The 25899-nt window shown below is 32.6% G+C and overlaps 1 protein-coding gene and 1 long non-coding RNA gene across 2 annotated transcripts; both read left to right on the top strand.

Moving 5' to 3' along the window:
- Nucleotides 1-658: 658 nt before the first annotated feature.
- Nucleotides 659-2104, top strand: LOC117688127 (uncharacterized). Its single transcript, XR_010711317.1, has 3 exons — nt 659-801; nt 1343-1409; nt 2011-2104. It is a non-coding gene; the product is annotated as an uncharacterized lncRNA (long non-coding RNA).
- Nucleotides 2105-6377: 4273 nt separating this feature from the next.
- LOC117688062 (uncharacterized) lies at nt 6378-19849 on the top strand. The gene is made up of 3 exons (XM_034465726.2): nt 6378-6758; nt 12386-12595; nt 18639-19849. Exons 1-3 carry the CDS (start codon nt 6383-6385, stop codon nt 19325-19327), a joined length of 1275 nt encoding a protein of 424 aa, XP_034321617.2. The 5' UTR covers nt 6378-6382; the 3' UTR covers nt 19328-19849.
- Nucleotides 19850-25899: the final 6050 nt, after the last annotated feature.

The following is a 25899-nucleotide window of genomic DNA, read 5'->3' as shown; positions in this document are numbered from 1 at the left end:
ATGCCTAAGAATTGTACATTAAATATTTGCTGTTTTTAACACGTAATTTTTTTGGCATTCAGATAGTAAATATATTGAAATCAAATCTTAAGATAATGAAATAATTTTGAACCCAGGAACATTGAATAATACACAAGCATTAATTTTTTTAGAAAAGTGTTTACAGTTGCTTAAATATTAAACATATGACAAAGACAAGTTTCATCATCCACCACAAAATACTGGTTTAAAAAGTGTACAAGTGCATGTTTATTCTGTTTAATAATAGCGTCTGTGATAAATTCTTTACATAACAAAAATCTAAACCAACAACAGTACCTTTTTATTCGGTTGTTCGTTCTTATGGACAAATCGTTCCGATAACTGATCTTTAAGATTAAATAACGAAAAGAAACAGGAAAACATCATTCGATTTTTTTTTCATAACTAGGCATTTAAATTTGTTTTAATATTATAAATCGATGCTGCAATTTTTTGGTATGTATTTGATATATTGTCGGTGCATACAACATTCTCGTGTAGTTCATATGATAAAATATGTGTACACAATATCTACAAATAAATAATGTTATATTTGTTTAAACGATCAAAACTAGGTGATAAATGCATATATCAATTGCATTTGCCAACAGTAAATATGTCCGCATATTTTTCATCTGAGCAAACAAGATGCGCTGTGAATCAAGACAATCTGATTACGTGTACTTTTGTTTTAATGTTTTCAGAAATTGAGAGGAAAACCCCTACACAATATTTAAAAAATACACACTAGTGTTCCGTTCCATTCATTTGTTTTGTCAGGTAAGATACAAACATTAATAAGATTAGATAAAATTTATTTCTTTTTTGCGTTTATTTAGTCTGTTCTATGTTAAATTTATACCATACACATGCATGCATAAACATTTTAACGATTGACGTTTTTTCTAAAAATGGAATTTATGTATGGTGTCATTCTACATGTATGTGGATCCATTTTTTAATTAGTTTCCTGCATCGTTACAAAAATGTAAATCATAAGAAATGAACTTTCTTTTAAATTAATCCAGACATTAATTATTTGAATTTTGAAATTGTCTGGGTTTTTTTAAGAAATGCATGTTATTGGCTTAGACAACATGCTTTTTCTGTATGTAATTCAATTAAATAGAACCAAAATATAATGCATAATATATGTGCACGTGTCATTTATTGCATTTAAAATAACAAATAGAATTAAAAGCAATGCATTATTGCATTTTTGTATGATTACATTACTGTGGTAGTTCTTATAAATGGAATTTAGATAAATTTTAAAATGTGCAAACTGCGATTCAGAAGTCTAATTTACTCTTTAATGCAGATCAAAAGCGCAGAAAGATTTATTGATTCTGAACGAAAAACAAAGATACAAACTGAGGCAAACAATGGTATGTTTTTTAAAGAGCCCTATATTATTTATTTCTTGTCAATACAAATGTTTAATTTCGGTCATTAGATTTCTATTAGCAAGTGAACACACCATCCCTTCATCTCTCTCTCTCTCTCTCTCTCTCTCTCTCTCTCTCTCTCTTTCTCTCTCTAAAATTATGTTTTATATTTAATACATTAGTTGGGTTTGATAGATAATACAAGATTAATGTATTATAATATCTTTCCCTCCCAACTTCCATTGCTCCTGTAGAACGCTTATTTAATATACTTGGGAAGATTTTCAATCTCGGCACAGGATGCAGGTAAAAATGAAACTTTTAAAACTTTGATGACCAAAGAGCAGATATTGTAATGGTAATGTATTACTTTATTCATGTAATGGTAATGTAATGCATTACTTCAAGAAAATTCAGTAATCTTATTGTTAATTTTATGCCCAAATTCATGAAGTAATGATAATGCAATTCATTGCTTTACAGTATTATTCGCCCAAAGCCTGCTATTAAGTGAGCATGGATAAATAATTACATTGTTATCTCAAAAGGCAAACGTCATTTTTTTTTCTATGAATGCTAAAAAATATATCTATTCTTTTAGGCAAACAGGCAAGCTCAAAACCTATATGCATTGGTATTTAAAATTGAGAGAACCATTCCTTTAGGTCGACGTTTATATACAGTTGATATTTGCTGCAGTGAGAACGATGAAGTGTGTATTTCGGCTGTGAATAGCGATGGAAGATGTAAAGTAGACAGAGTGAAAATGTTCTCTCCGTGTGGATTGTACATAGCAACTAAAACTAATAATTGGTTCACTGATTTTATATATGGAACCGAGGATTCGGTATTTAGCCAAAGAACAGACGAAAATAGATGTTATAAAATCTGGCCTGAAGCATGCGTACAAGAAGAAGACCCTACAGCGTTCGGGAGCTTACCTAAGCAAGATTTTTCGCCTCAAGGTCTTGCATTCCGGAAATTAGGTGGCTTTCTGATTTGTCTTTGGAACAATAAAGTTGGTCAACGAAGTTATGGGAAGGTAATAGTGTTGGACGGAAACCCTAATTTTCAAATTTTCAGGGATAAAAACACCCCTCTGTACGTCTGTCCCACCTATATAGCCGAGAACGGCAATGGAGACATCTGTGTCTCTGACGTCAGAGCCGTTGTTGTCACGGACGCCGGCGGCATGTTAAGATTTCGTTACCACGGATTGTCCAGCGACATTTTTGATCCGTATGGCATATGTTGCGATTCATCGTGTAACATTATCGTTGCAGATATGAAAAACAACAAAATCAGTTTAATCAACAAAGATGGTGCCTTCCTTTACCATGTGACCTATGACGGAATGAATATGCCGCGAGCTCTATGCATCGATGAAGATGACAACATGTATGTTGGAGAATGGGATTCAGATGCAGTCAAAGTGATTAAACGCTAACCTAGCAAGTTATTTTAGTATAAACAATAAGGCTTTGTTTCAACAAATGCTTGCGTTGTTATAGCCGTTTAAATGTTTAAGTGGAACCATTGCTTGGTGTACTGCATATTATCTCCAAAAATCACGTCTTTTGATCATATTGTTTTATTATTTTCTAAGATTCTGCTCGTTTCAAATGGAGAAAAAAACGGTGCTCTTGAAAGATATAAATGTTTAAACAATAATAAATGTTTATAATTAGGTTAAGTATCTAAATTTTAGTTAAATTTTGAAACACGTCAATATTATTTGCTTTGATAAGAATGTTCATGGAATTTGCTTTGATATCCTAGCTACTTCAGATAACAAAACACATTCTAATATAGTTAAGGATGTAGACGAGGAATGTTTCCTTGAATGAAATGATATTCAAAAAGAAAATTGCAATTTGTTTGACATTTCTAAACATATATATTTATTTATCAAGCTTAAACTTTAACCCAGTATTGTAAAATGAGAACGTATTGCGCACTCTAAATGTAGACGCATTTAGCACACCTGTCCCTGGACGCTTGAATTAATAGTGCACAAACATTTTCCAATATGTATTCATTTTTGTTTTTAAATGTTTTGTTGGCTTCAATCTTTTTTTTTTAATTATACAATTATAGCCTTTTGATGAGGTCATTACATGGTTTTATAGACCTGATGAAAATATATCGACCGAGAGCGAAGTCGGTGTAAAACTCTATAATGAACGATATCAAAAGGCTATAAATTTTATCATAAAACATAAAAAAAACCTCATTCTCTTCAAGCGTAATAGTGAAATATTTTGTTCCTTATTAAAAGGTGTTGATTTTGCTATTATGACGTCATAATGTTGTGCGTGCCATAGTATTTTGTCATCAAAATCTATGTATAGTATAGTGAGGTTTATTGATTTTCTTTTTCTAGTATAGTAAGATCTGTAACAGAATTTATAGCCCGGCCATGTGACAGTAATCTACCAATGATATGCTTGGGGAAAAAAGATATTTTGATTATACTTAAAATGTGCGCTTACGTAATTTTGGATGATCGATTTTATTATTTGTTAATATATTAACATTGGTAAACATCGCGAATAATAAATTTTGTTCAAAAGACGTTGAATAATTATGCAAGATTAAGGTTAAAGAATCCCCAGTCTGCTCCTTTTGTAAAAGAGTAAATGAGACTATTGAACACTTATTTGTAGATTGCTATTGTGTAAAAGAACTTTGGGAACTATATGAGGAGTGGTTGTTATTTAAGGAAATTGGAAATGCAAGTAACATTTGACAAAAACTCAATTTTATTTGGAAAATATAAAGAGAGAAATTTGTATAAAGTACATAATCTTTTAATTCTAATAATAAAACAATACATATTTGTAAGTAGATATAAAGAAGTTCCAAAGCTGAATTTTGGTGCACTCGAAAATATAATGAAAAACAAAATATCCGTGGAGAAATATATTTTGCTTAAAAATTGTAGATTCTCAGAGTTTGAAAGGCACTGGCAAAAAATATGTGACTTATTATTATGATATACTAGCTATATTTATCAGATTCAATAGTTTATATAATGTACGTATTCATGTATTTACTGATAGCATTATATTTCCCTAACGTTAAAATCTTAAAACATTTTTGGTGTTATCGCATTTGTTATGTAATGTTCAAAGTCTGATAGCTCAATTAGATTTATCAACCACAAATACAACATCGCTGACGAATGAAGCTTCGTATCTATCTGCTTATGTTTCTGTATATTACACTCTTTAACTGTGGGAATAAAATAGTATAAGGGTTTTAACTAAAACATGGACCAGTAGGTGACAAACTCCACTTTAATGAAGACTGGGTCTACTCATCGTCAGTTGTCCAGTCATTAATATGAACACATTGAACGCAATGACACTTGTCCAATTTAACTAATTGTTGTAAAAAAGAAATGGAAAAATATAAAACGTTTACTTTATTCACACTACCATGGCCCTTTATAGCATACAGTATTATGATCTCAATACACGTATAAAGTATGTCACATGATGCTATTTTTCATCTTATTTTCAATTGACTTGCTCAGGTCAATCGATAGGAGTCGATGTGGTCATACAATACAATTTTACAATCGATTTTCAATTAATGTATTTTTAAAAAAAAATCTTATTTCTAGACTGCAAAAGGTCGCTTTAGAATCACAATTTTCACTAAGAAATTGATTGAAAATCGAACGTACTTTAGATTTCATTGTACAACATAATCTGTAACTAAAATGAAAACATATCATAATTATGTCCTAAAAGAACTGATATTGTACGTGGTCATACATGTACAAACGATTACTAGTATATATTACCATATTTACATTGATTTGCTGTTATTTCCTGCACTTTGAATAACTTTGTTAGCCTATCTTTTTTATTTTTTTTTCTAATTAAAATTCTAAATTAGTTATTTATTACAGGTATTAATAGAAGCAAATTACATATGTTCTCAAAGCAAGAACAAAAGTCCGCATTGGTAGCTACTAATTTTCTGTTTGTTTCCTATACTTTCTGTTCTGTAAGTTATTTGTCGTCCATGCGTAAATGTTCAGTGAATATATCAATCTACCTCTAATTGTTAATACAATTTCATTTAATTAAGAAATTAAACAAGACTCTTTCTAGATAGAATTATACTTAAAAAAATTAAAAAATTATACACGTAAATAATTATTTGAAATGAAACATATTAACATTTAGGTGCAACAAAGTGGGCTTTTTAAATATTATGTGTGACTAAGGTCACGAACTACTGGGCTTGTATTATTTTTTCAAAACGTTCAGTTGTTGGGATACAAAATGATATTTTTAATGTATAGTGGGTCATCTCTCCACGTTTTTGTTATTGAAATCGGTTTGTTTCCCAATAGACCTTAATTAGACTATGAGAAAAATATGGAGCACAGACCCACTCTATAAAAGAAAATGCCTTGAAGTTCTGAAAAATTACAGTATTTGCAGGTTTTGATACGTATACGCCTGTTTGAGTCAACATATTCCAAGTATTGAACATACCTATAGGTTAAAAATCAATGATTCGTTAAATATATATTGTTTTAAATGATTAAAAAAAAACCCATCAGATTTATTGATACTTTAATTATTCAGTAGCCTGTCCGATCGTGTGTGGGCATCTTTGGATGCATTTTATTTTAGGGTATTCTTTTTTTGTTTTTCTACCGAGGGGCCATATGGCACAATATCCTTTGAACACCCATATAAAGCCATTGTTATTCAGGTGAGCGATGTGGTCCCATGGGCCTCTTGTTAGTTAATCTCTTCATAATGTTAAATTGAGCAGGAAACAAAGATATATAAATACATTAATCCTATTTAAAAAATAAGGCAAACAGACCTAGGGCAAACGGCGTCAAGGGCGAACGGACCTGTATACGAATTGCTCGTTGTACGACTTCACTTGACGTACTGTGACGTCACGATGTGGAAAATTATGTGAGGAAAGGAATCACGGAAATGTCAGTTTCCAGAGAGTTGAAGACATTCGAAGGTTCTGTTGAAGAGGCAATTTTAAAGACAGCATTGACGGATCTTGTAACCTATGACTTTGCAAATCTTGTCATAGAGGCATGTAACGCATTGAAACCGGTCTCCTTTGTAAATGCGGATGTACTTATACAGTCGGTGTATTTGGAAGAATCCAAAGAAAAGATTTATGGTGCGGATAGTTTAGAGGACCTGAAACCAGACAGCACCAATGTTGAATATACCTTTGTTGCATACGACCAACTATTTAATACAGGGATGGTGAAAGAACTAATCGATCATGGGATAGGCGTACTTCGTGAAGAGTGTAAACCAGCTGTTTTAGCAATATTGAAATTTCTTCGCGGTGAGTTATTTCTTTCTTTGTTGGTTGGTCATTTCCACGATGCAGGTCTTTGATATTATACTGTACCCCCCCCCCCACCCCCAGTATTTGATATTATACTGTACCCCCTCCCCCCCACCACCCCCAGTATTTGATATTATACTGTACCCCCCAAATCACCCCCAGTATTTGATATTATACTGTACCTCCCCCCCCCCCCCCACCATCACCCCAAGTATTTGATATTATACTGTACCCTCCACACACCCAGTAATTTTGTTAAGCAGCTTTGTAATTTTTTATATAGGACTGGTGTCATATAATGAAAGGTCCGTCCCGTAAAATGGTCCGGTGTCATATTGCATGCTAGTAATAGCCAGTCAGGAGTGAGGTTAGATAGAATGTTCTATCGTTAAAATGACAGATATACTACAGACCCGGTTTAACGATTGAATTCGTCCCATATACTCGCTTCGTAGCAAATAAAAAAATTATATTGCGCTGTATCTCGCCTAAATTTTCATATGATTGGTCTCAAATACCTACAATTTTGCTCTTTTGTAATCCCTTATTACCACATTAACTGTTTTTGCAACAAAATCGCTGCCACTTTTAACATCCAGCTTGAAAATTCGCTGTTTATGGTCATCCTGTAAAGGATAAAATCCGAAACATACCGAGTGTGATTTTCCAACCAAATGGCAGACAAATTGAAATGCATATTTTTAAAAAATACCTTGGTACGACTCATTAAATGAATATTTTGAGGACTAAATTACATATGCATGTTCAAATAGGTTTTTAATGTAAAAAACGTGTTTTTCCTCTGCAGATTATTTTTAACAGACTTAAAATCGAGGCAAAGCTGATCCGCTTTGCGGCTGCTACATTGCAAGTATATGGGACGAATTCTTACTGTGACCTGAGCGTAGCCTCGTCACGGTAAGATTATTCTTTCTAGGGGTGAGGCTGCATGAAATCCATCATATTTAAATATAATTGATTATTGTCATTTCTATTTTAAAAATACAAAATGTACACATCTTCCTTATTTTTGTAAATATGACTTGTTTTCATCATATTTCATTTCCCAAATTAATTCTTCCAACCTATTTAGGCCAAAATAAAATAATGGTTTCAGAGTTGCTGAAAACCAGAAAATTCTGTCAGTCATTCGTCGTGATAACTTAGCATGTTCTGCCAGTTCAGAGCAAATTTTATCAGTCTGAATAAAACAGATATTAGACAGTCTTTGCGCTTAACTTTTTTTACTACAAGCCCATAGGGCAAGTGAGGTTACAAAATCTGGTATCCCAAACAAAATTTTATTAGCCCAAATCAAGAACAATAAAAACAACTTGACAAAAGATGACTTATCATATTAAATTATATGATAATAATATTTAGTTATCCTTTTTATTCAAAAAATTACCTTTCACGATTCATGTTTTTTTTTATCTTTGATATGTTGTAGCCAGTGATAATAAGAAACTTAATTATATACTTAATTCATGATTATTTCAAATTCTGCATGTTAAAAGCAGAAATGGGTCAATAAATATCTGATTCCTGATTATCAACTCATCTCCGTACTTTCAGTACTTTGATTCAACACGTTGTCAATGATAGACTGGCAATGCCTGCCAGACTGGCAATGCAAAATATCGTAGGATAGGAAGAAATAAGAGCTATTTGCATTATATCGTCCATTATCAATTCACGTTTGTACTCAAAATCCACTCCAAGAGATCCGATGATAGAAAGGGTCTTCTCGCTTCGCGAGCTGGGTTTTTCTAAAAATAGATTTTATGCTTAATATGGAACAAGGTTTTCCCCGTGTAAGTTGTCGAATTCATGGGCGGCGATTGAACAAAAACTACTTTGATTTGTTTTATTTTGTAAACATCAAGAAAAACTTTAGAAATATATGTGTAAAAAAAGATAAGATTGTTTAAGCATTTCAAATTGACAATCACGCATACAGAAGAGGTTAATGCATGCACTATTTTCATTAGCGCATGAATAATGTAGTGCAAAATATTCGCAGAAACGGCTATGATAACAAGGACTCGCTCGCTTCGCGAGCCGACTCAAAAATGGTATCATAATTTCAATTACCGCCGGAAACAACGTACTAGCCCATCGGGCATGCGCGAAAATAATATTTGGTAGCTTGATCCTGATTTTACTAGCCTCGGTCATCGGGCTACCGCTTAATTTCGAAGACTGATTAGAGATACAGTAGTTGTTCAGTGTTATGTAATTTCTAAGCAAATTAAAAATAGCTTTCAATTATTGCCATGAAAAATCCATAATATATAATCAAGAATTAATTTCTTTTTTATGGCGTCGAGCGAAGCTCGAAAGCCATCTAGGGATCGTACGTCCGGAAGTTACATTTTTAGGAGCCAAACAACTCAAATGAGTGCAAAGTTTTCGTATGTGTTTGAAGAAAAATAGATGACATATACTTCAATTTCGAGCAGAACTGTACGTCAACAAAACAAGTTTGCAGATTCGAAATGGTTGCCGTCTTTAAAAATGTTCACATTTTATTGAAAACAACATGTCTCGGTTTCAGCGGATGAATACATTAGCACCGAGACACATGCGATAGCTGGGCTAACATACTCAATTTGGTTATGAAATGTACTAGCCTGCAAAATAGATTATTTTGTATCCATATCGAAAATTGACAATGCACAAATGTTTGAACTTAATTGTAGGAACAAAACTTCCTAATCGAGCGATAAGTACATCTACAACCAAAAGTTATTTTAAACCAACTAGTGAACTACTTTCACTTTGTAAACAATGTGAATGGGTGCTTTCTTTTATCTTCCCCTGATATTTTTGGACCGTGTCATTTGGACCCTTGTGAATTTTAGATGAAATTGATAATAAGAGACAGAGTGGTTATCAGCAGTATACAATATATAGAATTAAACACAATAATATTTTTTAATATTTATTTCCATATAAAAAGAGAAAAAAAAATCTAAACGTTTTTTAACTCCTAAGAAATTTCTATATTAAACTTAAATTTTCAATTGAAATTCAAAACTTTTTAAGAATTAGGTGAGCAAATTTGTAATGAATTGTAATTTTATTAATTATGTGATAAATAACATTTTTTATTTTTTTTTAAAGTTGACTAATGTATTTTATTTTTATTTTCTATAATTTATGAAAAAAAATACCAGCTTTTGAAATTGGTCATTTTTTGGCAAAATATTGCATATAGGGTACCCTCATTGTACGGATAAGTCCTCCTACAGTTTTCAAAATAGGAAGTTGGTCTTTTGCAGATCAATTATACATATATCAGAGGTATGCATATTGCTAGGATTTTGATTTTCGATAATTTGTGAAAAAAATACCAGCTTTTGAACTTGGTCATTTTTTGGCAAAATATTGCATATAGCGTACCCTCATTGTACGGATAAGTCCTCTTACAGTTTTCAAGATAAGAAGTTGTTCTTTTGCAGATCAATTATACATATATCAGAGGTGTGCATATTGCTAGGATTTTGATTACTGATAATTTGTGAAAAAAATACCAGCTTTGAAGTTAGTCAATTTTTAGCAAAATATTGCATATAGGGTAACCTCATTGTACGGATAACTTTTCCTACAGTTTTATAGATAAAAAGTTGTTCTTTTGCAGATTAATTGTACATGTATCAGAGGTGTGCATATATCTAGGATTTTTATTTCTGATTATTTATGAAAAAAATACCAGCTTTTGAACTAAGTCTTTTTTTTTAGCAAAATAGGATATGGGTTGACATGGATTATGGATACAGTTCACATATAAAAAGAAAACCCGGTTAGCTGTCACATTGACAGCTTTTCATTTGTTTAAAAAATTATTTAGGTTTTTACTCTTCAAATTAACTTTAACTCGACGCCATTGTGGCCCTTCAGGCCTTTGATTTGTTTTTTGAGTCGGCTCGCGAGTCCTTGTTATCATAGCCGTTTCTGCAAAAATTTTGCACTCCATTATTCATGCGCTAAGGAAAATAGTGCATGCCATTAACAGCATTTGTTTGCGTGATTGCCAGTTTGAAATGGTTAAACAATCTCATCTTTATTTTCACATATATTTTTAAAGTTTTTTTATGTTTAAAAAATAAAACAAAATCAAAGTAGTTTTTTGTTCAATCTCTGCCCATGAATTTGACAACTTGCGTAAAATCTATTTATAGAAAAAAAACAGTTTGTTTATCAATTGAGCTCGCAAAGCGAGAAGACCATTGCTGTTATTGGGTCTCTTGGAGAGGATTTTGAGCACAAACGTGAAATAATAACGTGCGATATAATGCAAATAGTTCTTATATCTTCGTCATTGAAATATTCTGGTCCTATCACAGGGGTTCTATGTCTTTATCATACGATATGTGTATCGCTCGCGCATATCAGACAGGCATTTTCAGTCTGGTAGGCATTGTAGTCTATCATTGAAATGGCAACAGGATGTGTTAAATCATAGTACTGAGAGTACTGACACGAGTTGATGATTCAGGAATCAGACATTTATTGACCCTTTTCTGCTCTCAACAATTGAAATAAATCATGAATTAAGTATATAAGTATCTTATAATTATTATACCCCCGCAAACGAAGTTTAGGGGGGTATATTGGTTTCACCCTGTCCGTCTGTCTGTCTGTAGATGCAACTTTGTCCCGATATTAATAGAAAATTAATGGAATCAAAAGAAAGAGTTGATTAATGAAATGGCCATGATTGTCCCTTTTCAATTTTATGGAACAATTAAGTCATGTCAATAACTTCACTACATTTCCACAATTCCCTGCCATTCTGGTTAAAACTATCATCATACTTGAGTGGACACAGAGAGCAAACCCCAATCAAAAGTATACCACTGAAAGAAGTTTTCCCTGAAAGCAGATGCTACATGTGTTTTTGGAATATACAAGGGGCAGGAATTACAGGCAGCAAGATGGTAAAAAAAAAAGACAGGGGTCTACTTCACACTTCAGTGCATACAGTGGACCCCCAAAAGCAAATCATAAGTAAACCCAAAGTAAACCCCGAATAAACCCAAAGTAAACCCAAAGTAAACCCGAGTAAACCCTGAGTAAACGCAAAGTAAACCCAAAGTAAACCCAATTTGAACCATGAGTGGACCCAAATTTTTAAAAAGCAGACCCAGAGTTAACCCCAAGTAAACCCCAAAATCATAAATACTTTTAATCTTTAATGATAAGTTGAACAATACCTGAGTTCTTTAATATTTATTTTCATTTCGATACATGCTACCTGTACATGCAACAAACACTGGTATTGATGTTCTAACAAAGTTTATTACAGAAAGCCATTGTCTACTTTCACTTTTAAAAAATAACCAGAGTTATCTTGCTTAAAAGAGAGTGTCATTGTGAGGTGATTCTGTGGAAAAAAATCAAAGGTGTGATCATGTATAATTTGATAAAATCATAAAAGATGTCAACATACATATCCTAAATGGTGCACATCAAAATCAATACTTATTTAAAGATATTGAGCTATGGGTTACCATTGTAAAGTGATTCAGTTATACTAGATAGGGCCATTTATGTCAGTAACCGAATCTACTACATGTAGTTCTTTATCCAAAATGTTCAGTTGGCCTCTTTTTTGATAGATAGAAAGTATCACCAGGAAGCTCTGTCTACAATGAAAGGAGTAGAAGATGAAGGAAAATTTACAGCTGTAATGGTGCAACATCTGTTCTCTCACTTGACAGCAGGCAATGATTATGTGATCGACAACAGATCAAAAGACCTCCCAAAATATTGCCCTTGTGAAATGGAAAATTGCAAAGCATTGATAAAGAATGGATGTACAGCATTAGGTAGGTTTATATGTTTTTATTTTCCTAAATTCTACTTTTTAGCTAACGTACGTGAGCTGAGCCATAGCTCAAGTGAGACGTGTCCATTGTCCGTCATCATATTTTTTATCGTCATGGTAAACATTTTCATCTTCTTCCCCAGAACCACTAGGCCAATTTCAAACAAACTTAATTGGCACAATGCATTCCTGGGGATGATTTGAAAAAAATATGGGCGGGTGGGCGGATTTTATTCATTATTATTTTTTAATCACCTTTTTCACTGTTTATGTTCTAAAAATAACAACTGCTCTATTCTTTTAAGTTGTAAATGCTATAAATATGAGTACACAAACCCACTTGTAATCTTTTAATTCCATTTTAATTCGACTCAACTGTTAATGCATGAAGATATTTGTATCCTTATGATAAGAACCATGAATGAAATCCACATGTTAAGGCAGCCAATAAATTGTTTTGGAATTTTCTGTATACCGAGCCCGATTTTTTTTCCCGAAAATTTTTTCTACACAATTTTTTTTTCAAAATAAAATGCATCGGGGCGGCCCATTTTCAGAGGGGTGGGTGGGGATGAGAATCTAAAAATTAGTTTAGGATTCGGAATTAATTTCTTTACAACTTTGCTTCAATAATGCATTAATTTTTTTTTCCTTTAAGTTATATTTGACAAAAAACTTATGATGCCTCAAAAATAATGAATGAAATACGCCCACCTGCCCATATTTTTTTCAAATCAGGATGAGAATCTAAATACAGCATACATGCCAACTTTTGAAAATCTCCATGGGGGATTTTATGCACGACGACATTTTCCTAGAAGGCAATTTCGCGGTATTTTGTCGTGTAATTGCTTTGTATAAACAATTGAACTCTTAAAAATTCATCTGTTTCTTTATCTATTTATCATTATCCTAATGTGTTTATCAAACAATCTCCTCTTTCATATGAAATCAAAAATAAAGTTCATAACTTTATTTTCATATATTAAATCAATTTTTAAAATCTCAACAAACAACAAATAGTATGGTATAGCAATTTAAAAAGCACTAAATTCTGCAATGCAGTTGGCAAACAGGACCTCTGCTCTTGTGACATCTACAAAATAAAATGAATAATTAATTAAATTAGATATTAAAAAGCATTTATGGGTCAAATTGCTATAAAAAGCAGTGATTGGGAAGGCCAAAAATGTCAATGGGACTATGGCCCCACAATTATTAATTTTAATGGGCCATTTTCATAATGAAAGGGCCATCTATTTATTCATTGGGGCCATTTTGTAAAATTGAAATTATCAAGGACCAACCTAGAGCAAAACAACTTCTATAAAATCTAAAAACTTAACCAATTGGTTAAATTTCATTTATTTGATGTGTTTATACATTTTACTGATGCAATTTTTGTAATGGTGTTTGCTTAATGATAAATAAAATCAGTCTCTTACTTCTGTGTTTTTTGGAGGTATTAGTCAAACCCTTTGACCCAATTATTACCGTTATGTATAGAATCTTTCAAACTTTGAAGATAACTGTAGGGAAACAGTTTTTCTCATAATTAAAACATTAATTTTGCGAGTTATTAACTAATTACAAGTTATAACTAATTGTAGTATCGACACTTAAATAAATAAACATCGGTTCAATGCACAGTGTGGTTGCATCACCCGTATTTATAACCCCTACTGTAACGATAAGCATGGTAAGACGGTCGTGAGTTTTAATGATCACAACAGGGATTAATTGAGGCTGTGAACACGTCTTTTCAATTAGATAATTATCATTTTACTGCATTTGGGGTTAGTTTACATAATTGAGAACTCAGAATACTGGGCGACTTTAACTTCTCTTTCGGAGGAAATTCTGGAATGATCTACCACGCATAAATGAGTGGAAACGTTTTTATTGGTTGTTTATTTCTGTTTTACCAAACACGATCAATGATGCCTCATTGTGAAATAAATATTTAGACACATGATGTTTTAAAACGAATTATTAAAAGACGATTAGGTAAGTCGTACAGAGTAAATTTCCAGCAGACATCGCTAAAACTTTTATAACCGATCAGAAATTTGAATGCGCACTTCGGCGCTTAGAGTAATTGATTTAATGCGCCATTTTTCTCTTTAATGGGACTATGGCGCGTGGCGCGGGTCCTTCCCAATCACTGAAAAGTGAAAGAAAGTATTTATAATTGTTGCCTGGCTAAAAATTCTTTAGAGATATTATATACTAGCTTGTATTATAGCTGTCGATCTCTCTTTGTGTCATGTGTACACATGTGTACACAATAGAATGTACCCTGTCAATAAATATATTCAGTTGTACTATATATAAGTTAAACATACCTATTGCACGGCAATATACATGGTTGTCATCCAATTACGATCCTGATAGTCATCCCGAAAATCGGGAATCTGCATCCCGATATCGGGATGAAAGTTTCGTTTTCTTTGGTGGTGTAACCCCATTCTTGTCGAAGTTTGTGTAAAAAGTGTGGCATTTTGCTATCCATCCCGATACTTCCCGCTTAATTACTATCAAAACGTGCTCCTCATTAGGTTTGCAAACACCCAGACACAGGTAGCGTACAGGTAATTACACAAATTCACACATCCCGATATACACACATGCGACACAGGTAAACAGCAATGGCGGTCATAATCCCGCTTTTTGATTGGTTAGCGTAGACAAGCAGCGCGGGATTTGAAATTTTAGGTGGAAATCGGGGCTTATTGTCGTAAAACGGGTTGGATTTTTTAAGAATCGGGATTTCGGGGTATATTGACAATCCCGATCGGGATATCGGGATTTGTATTTTTTACGACGTAAAATCGGGAGAATCCCGCTTTAATCGGGATAGTTGGCATGTATGAATACAGGTGAATCTCGATAACTCGAAGTTCGGGGGACCATGATTAAACTTCGAGAGATCAAGAGTTCGAGAGATCGATAGGTTAAAAAAATCCGGAAATTTTTGTTCTGGTCATTTTGGTTCTAAAATTATAGTAGCCGGAAATTTATATTTATAACATGAAAGGATAGTCTGACATGATTTCAGTCGTATTTTTGCTACATTTCTTCAATTTAAACAATACAGAACTTACCTGTGTGGTTATTAAGTGTATTTTTTCATGTTATAAAACTTTAAAGCATATTATGTTTTCTTAATCATTACGTTAGAATATTTTAAATAAAGAGCATTTACCGTAACATTCACAAGTTGTTGAAATTAATAGATCACTTACAAATTACTTATCTACCCTTTGAAGGAAGCAATAGGTAGTGTCACTTACGTAATCAACCAATTAACACTACCACGCTAGCCCCCCAGGAGTTCACTCAACCATCCAGGTAAGGTCCACGCGGAGCTATAATTATACGCTTGATCGGCCGCGTGTGTACACAGCAATCACTTCGAGTTATCAAGAGTGAAAAACAATGAAATGTGTATAACGGGACCCAGGTTTTACTTCGAGAGATCAAGAACTTCGAGAGATTGGAGTTCGAGAGATCAAGAGTAAATTTGCTTACTAGTTATATAGAGAAAAAAATTGGGATTGTGAGTTCACTTCGAGAGATCAAGAACTTCGAGAGATCGAAGTTCGAGCCATCGAGTGTCACCTGTAGTAATTTTATATGAAGGTACTTTACAAAGGTATTTTTATTTTAAGCCTCAATTAGCAAAAATTATAGTCTGGTGGAAGAAAACATGTATATAGTGAATTTGCTATAGGTATTATTACGAATTTGTTATACGGATATAACGAAATACGGATATAACAAAGTTAATCCATTGGTCCGAAGGACTTTGCTATAACTGAGATTTAGTGTTATGTTGAGATATTATCCTGTTTACTCTCACACCCCTGCAAGAAAAACTGAATTCATTATTTTGTAGACCAGGAAGCCTTGTTCCAAAATTACAAATTTCATGTTCCCCAAGATAGAAGTTCTGTCTCTAGGGTGGGGCAAAAATGATCATGTACTGTAGACATGGAAAACATTATGGTGTTTTTAATTTCACTACGGTCAGACAATTTTCCTTGAATATTGAGCCATGCATTCACCATTTCCATGCTAAGTCTGTCATATTACAGATGCATGTTTGCTTAAGTGGGGCCAAAGTTACCACTTAATTATCATAATCATGATATATTTAAAATTTATTAAAAATACCAAACTTGAGTATTACGTTAATTTAATACAATTAATATAATAATTTAACAACTATTTTTAATGGAAGATTCGTTTCACCTTTATCTCTGTGGCCTTTTCGAAGCCACTGTAAATATGGGTGCTAATTGTCACTTATCACAGACATTTCCTTAGGGCAAAAACTCCTGTACAACCATGACATTGTCTTTGATATTGAGCAGTTCATTATAAGATTAATTGATTAACATAAAGGTGTACTTCTTTTTAACAGATTGCATGTACATGTACATTTTCCCTATAATTTTCATGCCCGAATATCAAATGCGCATTATACACCACTGCTTATTACATTTGACACAAACTTGTTTTATTATTCCCATAGCACTTAACATGAACAAGGCTTTAATTTTACGATGTTCAAAAGAAAATAATATAAATTTATAAATCAGGATTTACCTTTCTAGGATTTTTTTAAAGAAATTGATTATCCGTGAAATTAAAAACGCCATGAAAGGTACTTACGCAGGAAATTTTAGGCATGTGGAATTAAAGAAGATTTTACAGAAGTGTTAAAGTTTAATGTTTAAGAAAATTGTCTTTTTTACTTCTGCTGATACGGAACATACTGAATAAAAACTGACTGCATATAAAGAAAGACTCCCAAAGTAGGGATTTTAATCTAGGCGGGGCCAAAACACTAATATATCATTTAAGGTAGCTTTAATAATATTCCATGTCACGTACATGTAAGGCAAGGGTATTGGCTGGGGGGGGGGGGGGGAAATATTTGTCTTATTATTTTATTCTGCTCAGGAATTTCAATGAAAAAAATGAGCAAATTCACTTATTTAAAACAGGGTAAGAATGACGCTGTCTATCAAAGTTCAGATAATGTGAAACCATTTGGAAGGAGTTCAGGGGGAAGGGTTGTAATAGTAATTGGAATTATCTTCCCTTGCTCCTTCATAACGGAGTTATCTTCCTGTGCTTGTTCAAATTTAGTAATTCATCATTGAATATAATGTAATTATTAATAAGAAGTTCAAGATCAAAACATTTATGTAAGTCTTTTATCATTTGAAACAAAAACAGTTTTTGAACTTTCTTAATAAACAAATAGACTTCTTAATAGTAAAGTAATATAATTGGCTAACCAAAATCACTGATAAGCGTATACCTGTTAAATGATTTTGATTTAAATGGCAGATGGTGGTAAAAAAATTGAAAGGATTTTTATATGCAAAATCTGTCTTGCATCTTTTCAATATCAAGTCATGCACTCTATTACGATCTTTAAGCTCTTCATTAAATTTTAGGTTTCTTAGTCCTTTTTTGAACGATTTCAGACAGCAAGGTGTTCATCATTACAATATTATAAATTTTCTACTCCAGAATATATATGAGACCCTCAACAAGTTTGTATCATAATGGTCTATGGTACTCAGGTGACCGTTAATGCCTGATGGCCTCTTGTTTATCATACAATTAAGGTGGTATGGGACACTTTCATGTTTGACGTACCTCCGATCAAATGTGTTTTCTTTCCCAAATTCTTATCTAAATGTGTAGAAACTAGGTTAAATGCGTTAGCTACAAAACGATTAGTCGTGAGTTAGAATCCTGCTGGGGCTTATATAACTTTTACCTTTTCCAAAAATATTAAAAATATATATTTTGGGCAAATATTATGTAAAATTTGAAAATACTAAACTGGTAAGAGTATTTTGGTAATAATAAATTTTATTTACATCAATATCAATAGGTGTCCCAGAGCACCTTAATTTTGTTTGGTAATTTTCATAACAATCATGTTTCCGCTTATTCCGTCAGTACTTGCAGTACTTTGATTATTGTTATTTATTATTTTCTTTTTTTTATTACATTAACAGGTTCTCTTCAGACTTGGCATGGTTATGCAGATATTATTTTGAATCAGAACATAGCAGTTTCACTCATAGAATGTCCATCAAAAGAGAAAAACCAGTGCATTGAGACTGATGACAAGTTTGAGGAGGAAAACCTATCAGATCCCATTCGAATAGATAAAGATGAGGAGGCCGGCCCATCGAGTCCAAAGAGAATTTGTAAGGATGATAATGACAGTGAAGAAAAAGAAACCCAATCACATCAGATGATTGATCAGGTTATTGCACAAACAATCACTAATGCCTTCTCCCAAGTCAGTAAGACCCCAGCTTTATCTGGGTGGCTTATACCAACTTTTGGTTGTGCTCTTGATCATGTGATAGCACTATTATATGACCCCAAAAATGATGTGCTGCTTCAATGTGTTGATAAAATCCCAATATGGGGATTTAATGGTCTCTATTTACCATCCATTGTCCAAATCTGGATGTTTTTGAACTTCACAGTTTTTACGTTTAAAGATCTTGCAGATGACTATGAGCTGAAAAGATCTAACTTTCATGTGCTTGCTAAATATAGATTGGAGGACTACCGAAAAATAAAACCTGGAAAAGCATTTAACCCTACTTATGACTGTGATTATTATAGTGATGTCTTGATACGGATGAGAAAGAAAGGGAAGAAAGCTCATAAAAAGCTTGCCGAACATTGAAATTTGAGATCAACATTTGTCATTTGTGGAGCTTTTCTATAAGTGTTATGTTCATTTTATGAGTATTTTTTCTACATGAGGAAGGCACTATAGTATATTGAGTCATATCAGTCACTCAGGTGTCCTATTGCTGTTTGATTTTGAGCATCTTTTGTAATGCTAGAATGCATTAAGATAAAAGAATAATGATAAATTGCAAAAAAATTAGTTACTTTGTCCTATTTTTGATAAACACCTTCACATTGTAAGAGAACCGACTGACAACGTTTGATGATCCTATACCTTATAACATCAAAAAATTGTTTTTGCCTAAAACAACTATAAATACATTTTGGTGTTTAAGATGTAAAAACTGTTAAGATTTGTTATTCCTTCAAGTGAATGCTTAAATAGAGTGGTCATAAAATTTGGAATATAGATTATACAGTGGCACACTGTTGACACATGCATGTGTATGGCTAAAATATACAAGAACAGAAAAGATTTGATGGTATCTAAAGAATTTACTTATAATGCTTATAATGCTTGTAAAATAAAAAGCTATAAAATTCAGAAATGGCTACTGTGACTTTTTTTTCTTTGAAAAACCCTGATACTCAAAAATGCCTTGCTTGAAAAAGTTTGTTGATTTTAGACCCCAAGTTTCTCTAGAAATTTATCTAAAATAATTTCTTAAAACCCACAAAAGGCTCATAAGAAATTACTGCTCCCCAGAACAATACTTGAGTTTTCAGCTCTTGTAAGCTAAAAAGGCTACAGTGACCTATTTTATAGGTCAGTTTATATCAGATGCACCAACTGACAAAATTTGATGATTACCCTTTAAAACATGCTCAAAGTGGACAAATATTTTAATTTCTTATATCTAAATGTAATTTTAGTAAAATTTCACTAAAATATATATTAAAATATATCACTAAATTGACTAATAAGATCTAATGTCGAAATCCCTGACACCTTGGCTAAAATTTTTTATAATTTTGGTAGAGGTCTCTTTTTTCTACTTACTATCGATACACACCAAATTTAGTCATTACGATTAACTATTTCACTAGGTTTTGAGAAACTTAAAATGTGATAAACTATGTGATTATCAGAAGATATTATGTGTTTTAAAAAATGAGTGTCTTATTATAATGATTTCATATGAAAATAATTTCAGCAGAGTTGTTGCCATGGGATATTTTCTTTTTAAATGTACTAAGTTTAATTTTCCTTTACATCTCGCCTATCAAAATAGAAGTAAAAAAAAATGAACTCCAATTTTTGCTTGAAATAAGTTTAATTTATGCCATATCTCAAAATTTTGAGATGTGACCCCTTCTTTTCTTACTTTTACATGAGACATTAAATGTATGTCTATTTTTATACAAAGTTTTGGAAAGATGGCATTACTAATATTTTTTTTATTTGCGTTATTATTTGATTACTCTAAAATTGTGGAACAATTTTAACATCTGCTGTTGAGTTCATTATGCACCGGCATATATTTGAAGCCACCAGTAAAGCAAGGTTTTTAAACTTTGACTTAAATATTACTTTTATAGTCACTACATGTGTTCAACTTCATACTTTTTTGAAATCATAATTAAATAATAGTTCAAACTAAAAATATTTGTTTGATTTCTTCTAATGATCAATTTCCATGCCGAAGGACCTATGCGGTATTATGTATTTTTTGCCCCCAAAATTGAAGTGTTATAACTAGCTTTAAAAAACGGGGAAGAAGATAGTTAAAATCATATTTAAAATAAGGGTGTAAAAGGTTATCACCACAGTGGCGTCATAATGTAGAAATGACGTCATGAAGATTGCCTTATTTTGATAAATTGATGTTTTGTAGCAAAATGTGGGTGTTTTCCGATTGTATTTCGACTGGGAAACATCGAGCGCAGACTTGCTCAAGTGCCATTTTTAGTATAATGTGTATAATTATCTAAAGAGAAACATATGTTAAAATCGTACTTGAGCAGGCCTGAGTTCTATACTTCCGAATGCAAAATATAAAGCAAAAATGAGAATATTTTCATTTGTTTGCAAAGAATGTGGGCGCTTAAATTGTAGATTCGGCAGGAATCTGGGCGCACAAGGAGAGTGAAAATTTCATCAATTAATTTTGAATATTTTTCGATTTATAACCATTATTTGGTTTCTGTTGGATGTGGAATGAGTGGAAAAATATTTGAAATGCAAAAGGTTTTATCATAATATGGGTCTAAATATAGCAACACGATGCAATTCATGCAAAATCCTATACTTATTTACAACTGTTTTTAAATGATTTTGTTGTCTCTGGGTCTTCTCTCCACAAATTTGAAACGTGTAAAGATAACATATTTCAACATTAAAAATGTCGCGTTTTAAAAAAAGATGGAGAGATGACCCAGAGATGACTAATTTTGTACTTTTTCAAATTATTTTTTGAAGGATAAAAAACAAAGTCCATTGATTATTCAAACAGTACTTTATAGAGCATATATTGACAAGTCTCGCATGGCTCAGTGGTTTCGTCTTGGATTAGTGAATACATACATTCAGTGTTTTTGGGTTCAAATCCAACTGGTGGTCTTTTTAAAAAAAATTAAACTTTTTTGTTTTAAATGTTTGTTATTATAACATGATATACCGGTATATTTTAATTTGTTGTTATCGATTTCTAGATCTGCTGTATGAACACTATAAAAATTATTTTCTTATTACTAGTTTTTTTAGGATATACACAATATAACTTCATTAAAATATGTTTGCATTAACATTTCCAAATAGTTATCGGTTTTCCTCTCATTGCCATTTTATGAAAGCTTGTGAGTTTTTTAATAACCGGAATAGCCATGGACTTCGACTCTCAACATAATATATTTTTGTTGAAACCTGCACATAGCCTTTCGAGGTTATAGACATTTAAATCCCAATTGATTCGTGTCGAGGACTCCTGCAAACTTACAATCTTGTGCGTTCACTTTCTTTGCAGGAATTAGGTCACTTGGATGACGTCATACATGAAGATACACAGCGAATGAGCAATGGTGACTAAAATCAAGATTGAAGTGATAGGCGTCCACTGTACAATGATTTTTGAGGATTTGATTTTTATACGATGCAATTTAAAAATTAGCTTAAATTGGGGGCAGATATTTTACCATACCGCACATAGTCCTTTTAGCAATAATTTCAGGAAAATTATCATTTCTGTTTGGAGCCCCATATTTCCAAAAAATGGCTTGTGACATGGTTCACAAATAAAATAAATTAACATTTTTGGTCCCCATCTTTATATCCAAGTGGTTTTCGGATGATTGACATTACCATTATTTCAGGTGCCAACCTCCTTATGGTAGAGTTTTTAAGACGTGTTTGCTGATTCTAAAGTAAAGTTCGAATATTTATAAATGTACATTGCGCACATTGAACCCCATAGACCGTTACCACATCATGTTTATCATTAAGTATGCAATCCTTAAATATGTATATTTATACAATAAAAGAAATTAAACCAATGCATATGAACGTTCTAAAACTGTAGACTACGAGGCGAACACTGAAATAGGACCTGTGGAAGACTTTAGAAAAATATGTGAAAAATGACAATAACAAACTGTCAACCATTCCAAAAAACCATTAAGCGAAGTACGAATTGAAAGCAAAGCAACACGGACCACAGGGGCATCGTATCCGCTCTACACTCTATAAATAATACACATTTATATATATATGGCATAGAGTAAAGAGCGGATACGATGTCCCTGTGCACGAAGCTCTAAAAAGATAGAGGTAGGATCCGGTGATTAGGTAAAGCACCCGCCGTGTGCTTATTGTCACAATGGGCATGTCATGATCAAGGTCAATGTCAAAATCGGGAACAATTTTAATATTTAAAATATTTCTTGTGTTCACTATTAGTTTTTGTAAAATTAAAGATTTGTTTCATATATATTTAACAAAGCTAGTGCATATTAATTTTATTAAAATTAGGAAAAAGTTCCAGATTAAGTGACCGTGTAGTTTCTGGCGGTACTGAGGATTTCGTTTGGAGTTGCATCCGTCGTGCGCTGATCGAACGGGGTCAAGGAATCCAAATTGGACACCCCCATCTGGAAAAAAGAAAGAAAGTCCTTTCTGGATCCGCGCTTGAGCAGCCCTTGGCGTTAAGTTTTACTCATTGACTTTGTCCACCATACAATTGTGATCGAGTGAGTAGAAATTGACTGTACTGTAGATTTCGTCTGGAACTGCGTGTGCTAAACAAACAGGGTGAGGAATTGTTGGTGTATTGAATTCACAAATTAAATACCAATGTAATTTGTGCATGTTTTGTTTGTAAATAATGTATTCATATTCTCCTGGCTTGAAAAAAGTGCGTTTGATTTGATGATATAACATCGCGACCGATTATCATGGCGATGTAGATGTTAGTATGCAGCTGAATACCAGATTAAATGCATTGTAAAGTGTTCATGGAAATTCATGCGCATTGAATGTGTGCCCAAAATGCATAGTTTTGTTCATTAAAACACGTAATTAATAAGAATAGAGAAGAAACATTCCTCTTTAAATTTTTTCGCCAACCAAAAAATCTATTTATTTGACAAAACATGGCTCTGAGTAACTTTTGGATTAGTGGATTTTTTTTTTTTGGGGGGGGGGGGGTGTAGCAAATCAGAAAGATTTTTATTTTTTAAATTATACTCCCTATTTTATTTTTTACTTTATGAAATTGAAAATAATTCAAATGAATCGAAAATCTAATCACGGCATTGAATTGCGATGCATTCTTATTGAGATGATATCATTCAACTTGTAGTTGACTAGTAAGTAATGAAATCTAGAGAGGGTGGAATCAGTTAACGATCAACGCATGCCAATCTACACGTACAAGTAATCACCAACTTCTAGACTGGAATACTACCAAAACAGATGATATATATATAATGCACATATTTTATGGAGAAATTCATTTTAATGTAAGTATATACATGTTCACGTGCACACACCTTGGTTAGCTAAACCTTCTTATATTAATAGCTAAACATTTCCAACATATTCTGAAAAATAATTGTTTGCAGTGCATTTATGCTTTCAAAGCGATAAAATCTGAAGAAAAAAAATTATAAGGTTATAGGTGAACTTGTAACTTTACATAACATCAACTCTCCGTCTATAGGACGGTGACTTTGCTACACAATCAACATTTGATTCAGACGAGCTGCTCATGGAACATACATACAGTAGCAAGGCTTTCTCCATCAGTCCCTTCCTGGCCGGGGCTCCTCCAAATATAATGGCAGCAAATCTATGCCAAACATTTTTATGTTCTACAAAATACCAAGATAACGTACCGTCAAAAACTGCTTACAGTTGTTTCTCTTGTTGACAACAGATTGCACCACAAACAGATGTATGAGGAGTTTAGATTCTTGTCTTTTTATACTGAGTTAATAATTGAAATATGTGGAGTATTATGAAATATAATGTTAATGTTGGCTCAGTGGTCATTATAGTGTTAGACCAGTGACCAAAAGGTCGTTGGTTCGAACCCTGCTATAGGCACTTGGCCTCATGCGTTGTGTCCTAGTGTAGACAGGGTATTTTTTATCTACATTGTACATCAGCTAAAGATCCAAGTAACTTATGTCCTATACAGGGGGATTCAATAACTCTTATATGATTATCTCCATATGGGAATTTGGGATAAAAGCATCGGTTTATTTCGTTCAAATAATTTTTCCAGTCTATAGTCTATTGAAATTCATACTACGAGAATGTTCCCGTTTGAACATCCATTGTACATTGCTCCATTGTGGCTGTGTTGAACTGTATTCAAAAGAAACACATAAATGTACTAATGTTTGACATTAGGAAAACTTCAACATGAAAATCCTGTACCTAAAACATATTAAAAAATTTTTAACTTTATAAACTTAATTAGATCATTATAAGTAGGTTGGTAGGCATCTACAATCTAAAACTGTTATAATCCCTGGGGATGTGGATTTCTACCATGCATTCAACTTGAAAATGACAAGCATTAAAAAGGTTTCAATTTTAAAAAAAAACTTTTAAAACTATTTATCGCTATAAACGCTATTCATCAATCTTTATAACAATTATGAAAAATACCCCGCAGTGTATTCGAAATACAGGACATGTCTGTAAGTAAACACACATAGTATAATCATTTATTTAACTCGCTAACGCAAGTTATGTATTTTTTCTGCAATGTCGCCGCCTTCATATCCCGCATAATTCACTAAAGAAAGCATTTTATTGTTTAGATATAAGCTCACGTTTAAAGAAAATTGAAACGAACTCTGATTCAATCATAAACCACCATTTTAAACCAAAATATGTTTTTCAGTCAGTTAAAAAAGGCGCTCAGACTACTCTCTACAGTAAGATGGATTTTTTTTAGAACCTCAGAAGAATTCTTTTTATATAACTAACCCGGAATTCATATAAAATCCAAACAGGAATCAACACAAGTGAAATACGTTTAATCTCACTTAAATATCCACTGAAAGGAATAAGAGACGCGCGAAGGCCACTTCTCAATTTCGCCTGCAGTCCGACTTAAG

The sequence above is a fragment of the Magallana gigas genome, chromosome 1, assembly GCF_963853765.1.
Source record: "Magallana gigas chromosome 1, xbMagGiga1.1, whole genome shotgun sequence".
NCBI lineage: Eukaryota > Metazoa > Mollusca > Bivalvia > Ostreida > Ostreidae > Magallana > Magallana gigas.
Note: the sequence above shows the minus strand (reverse complement) of the source record. Positions and strands in the feature narration are given on the sequence as shown.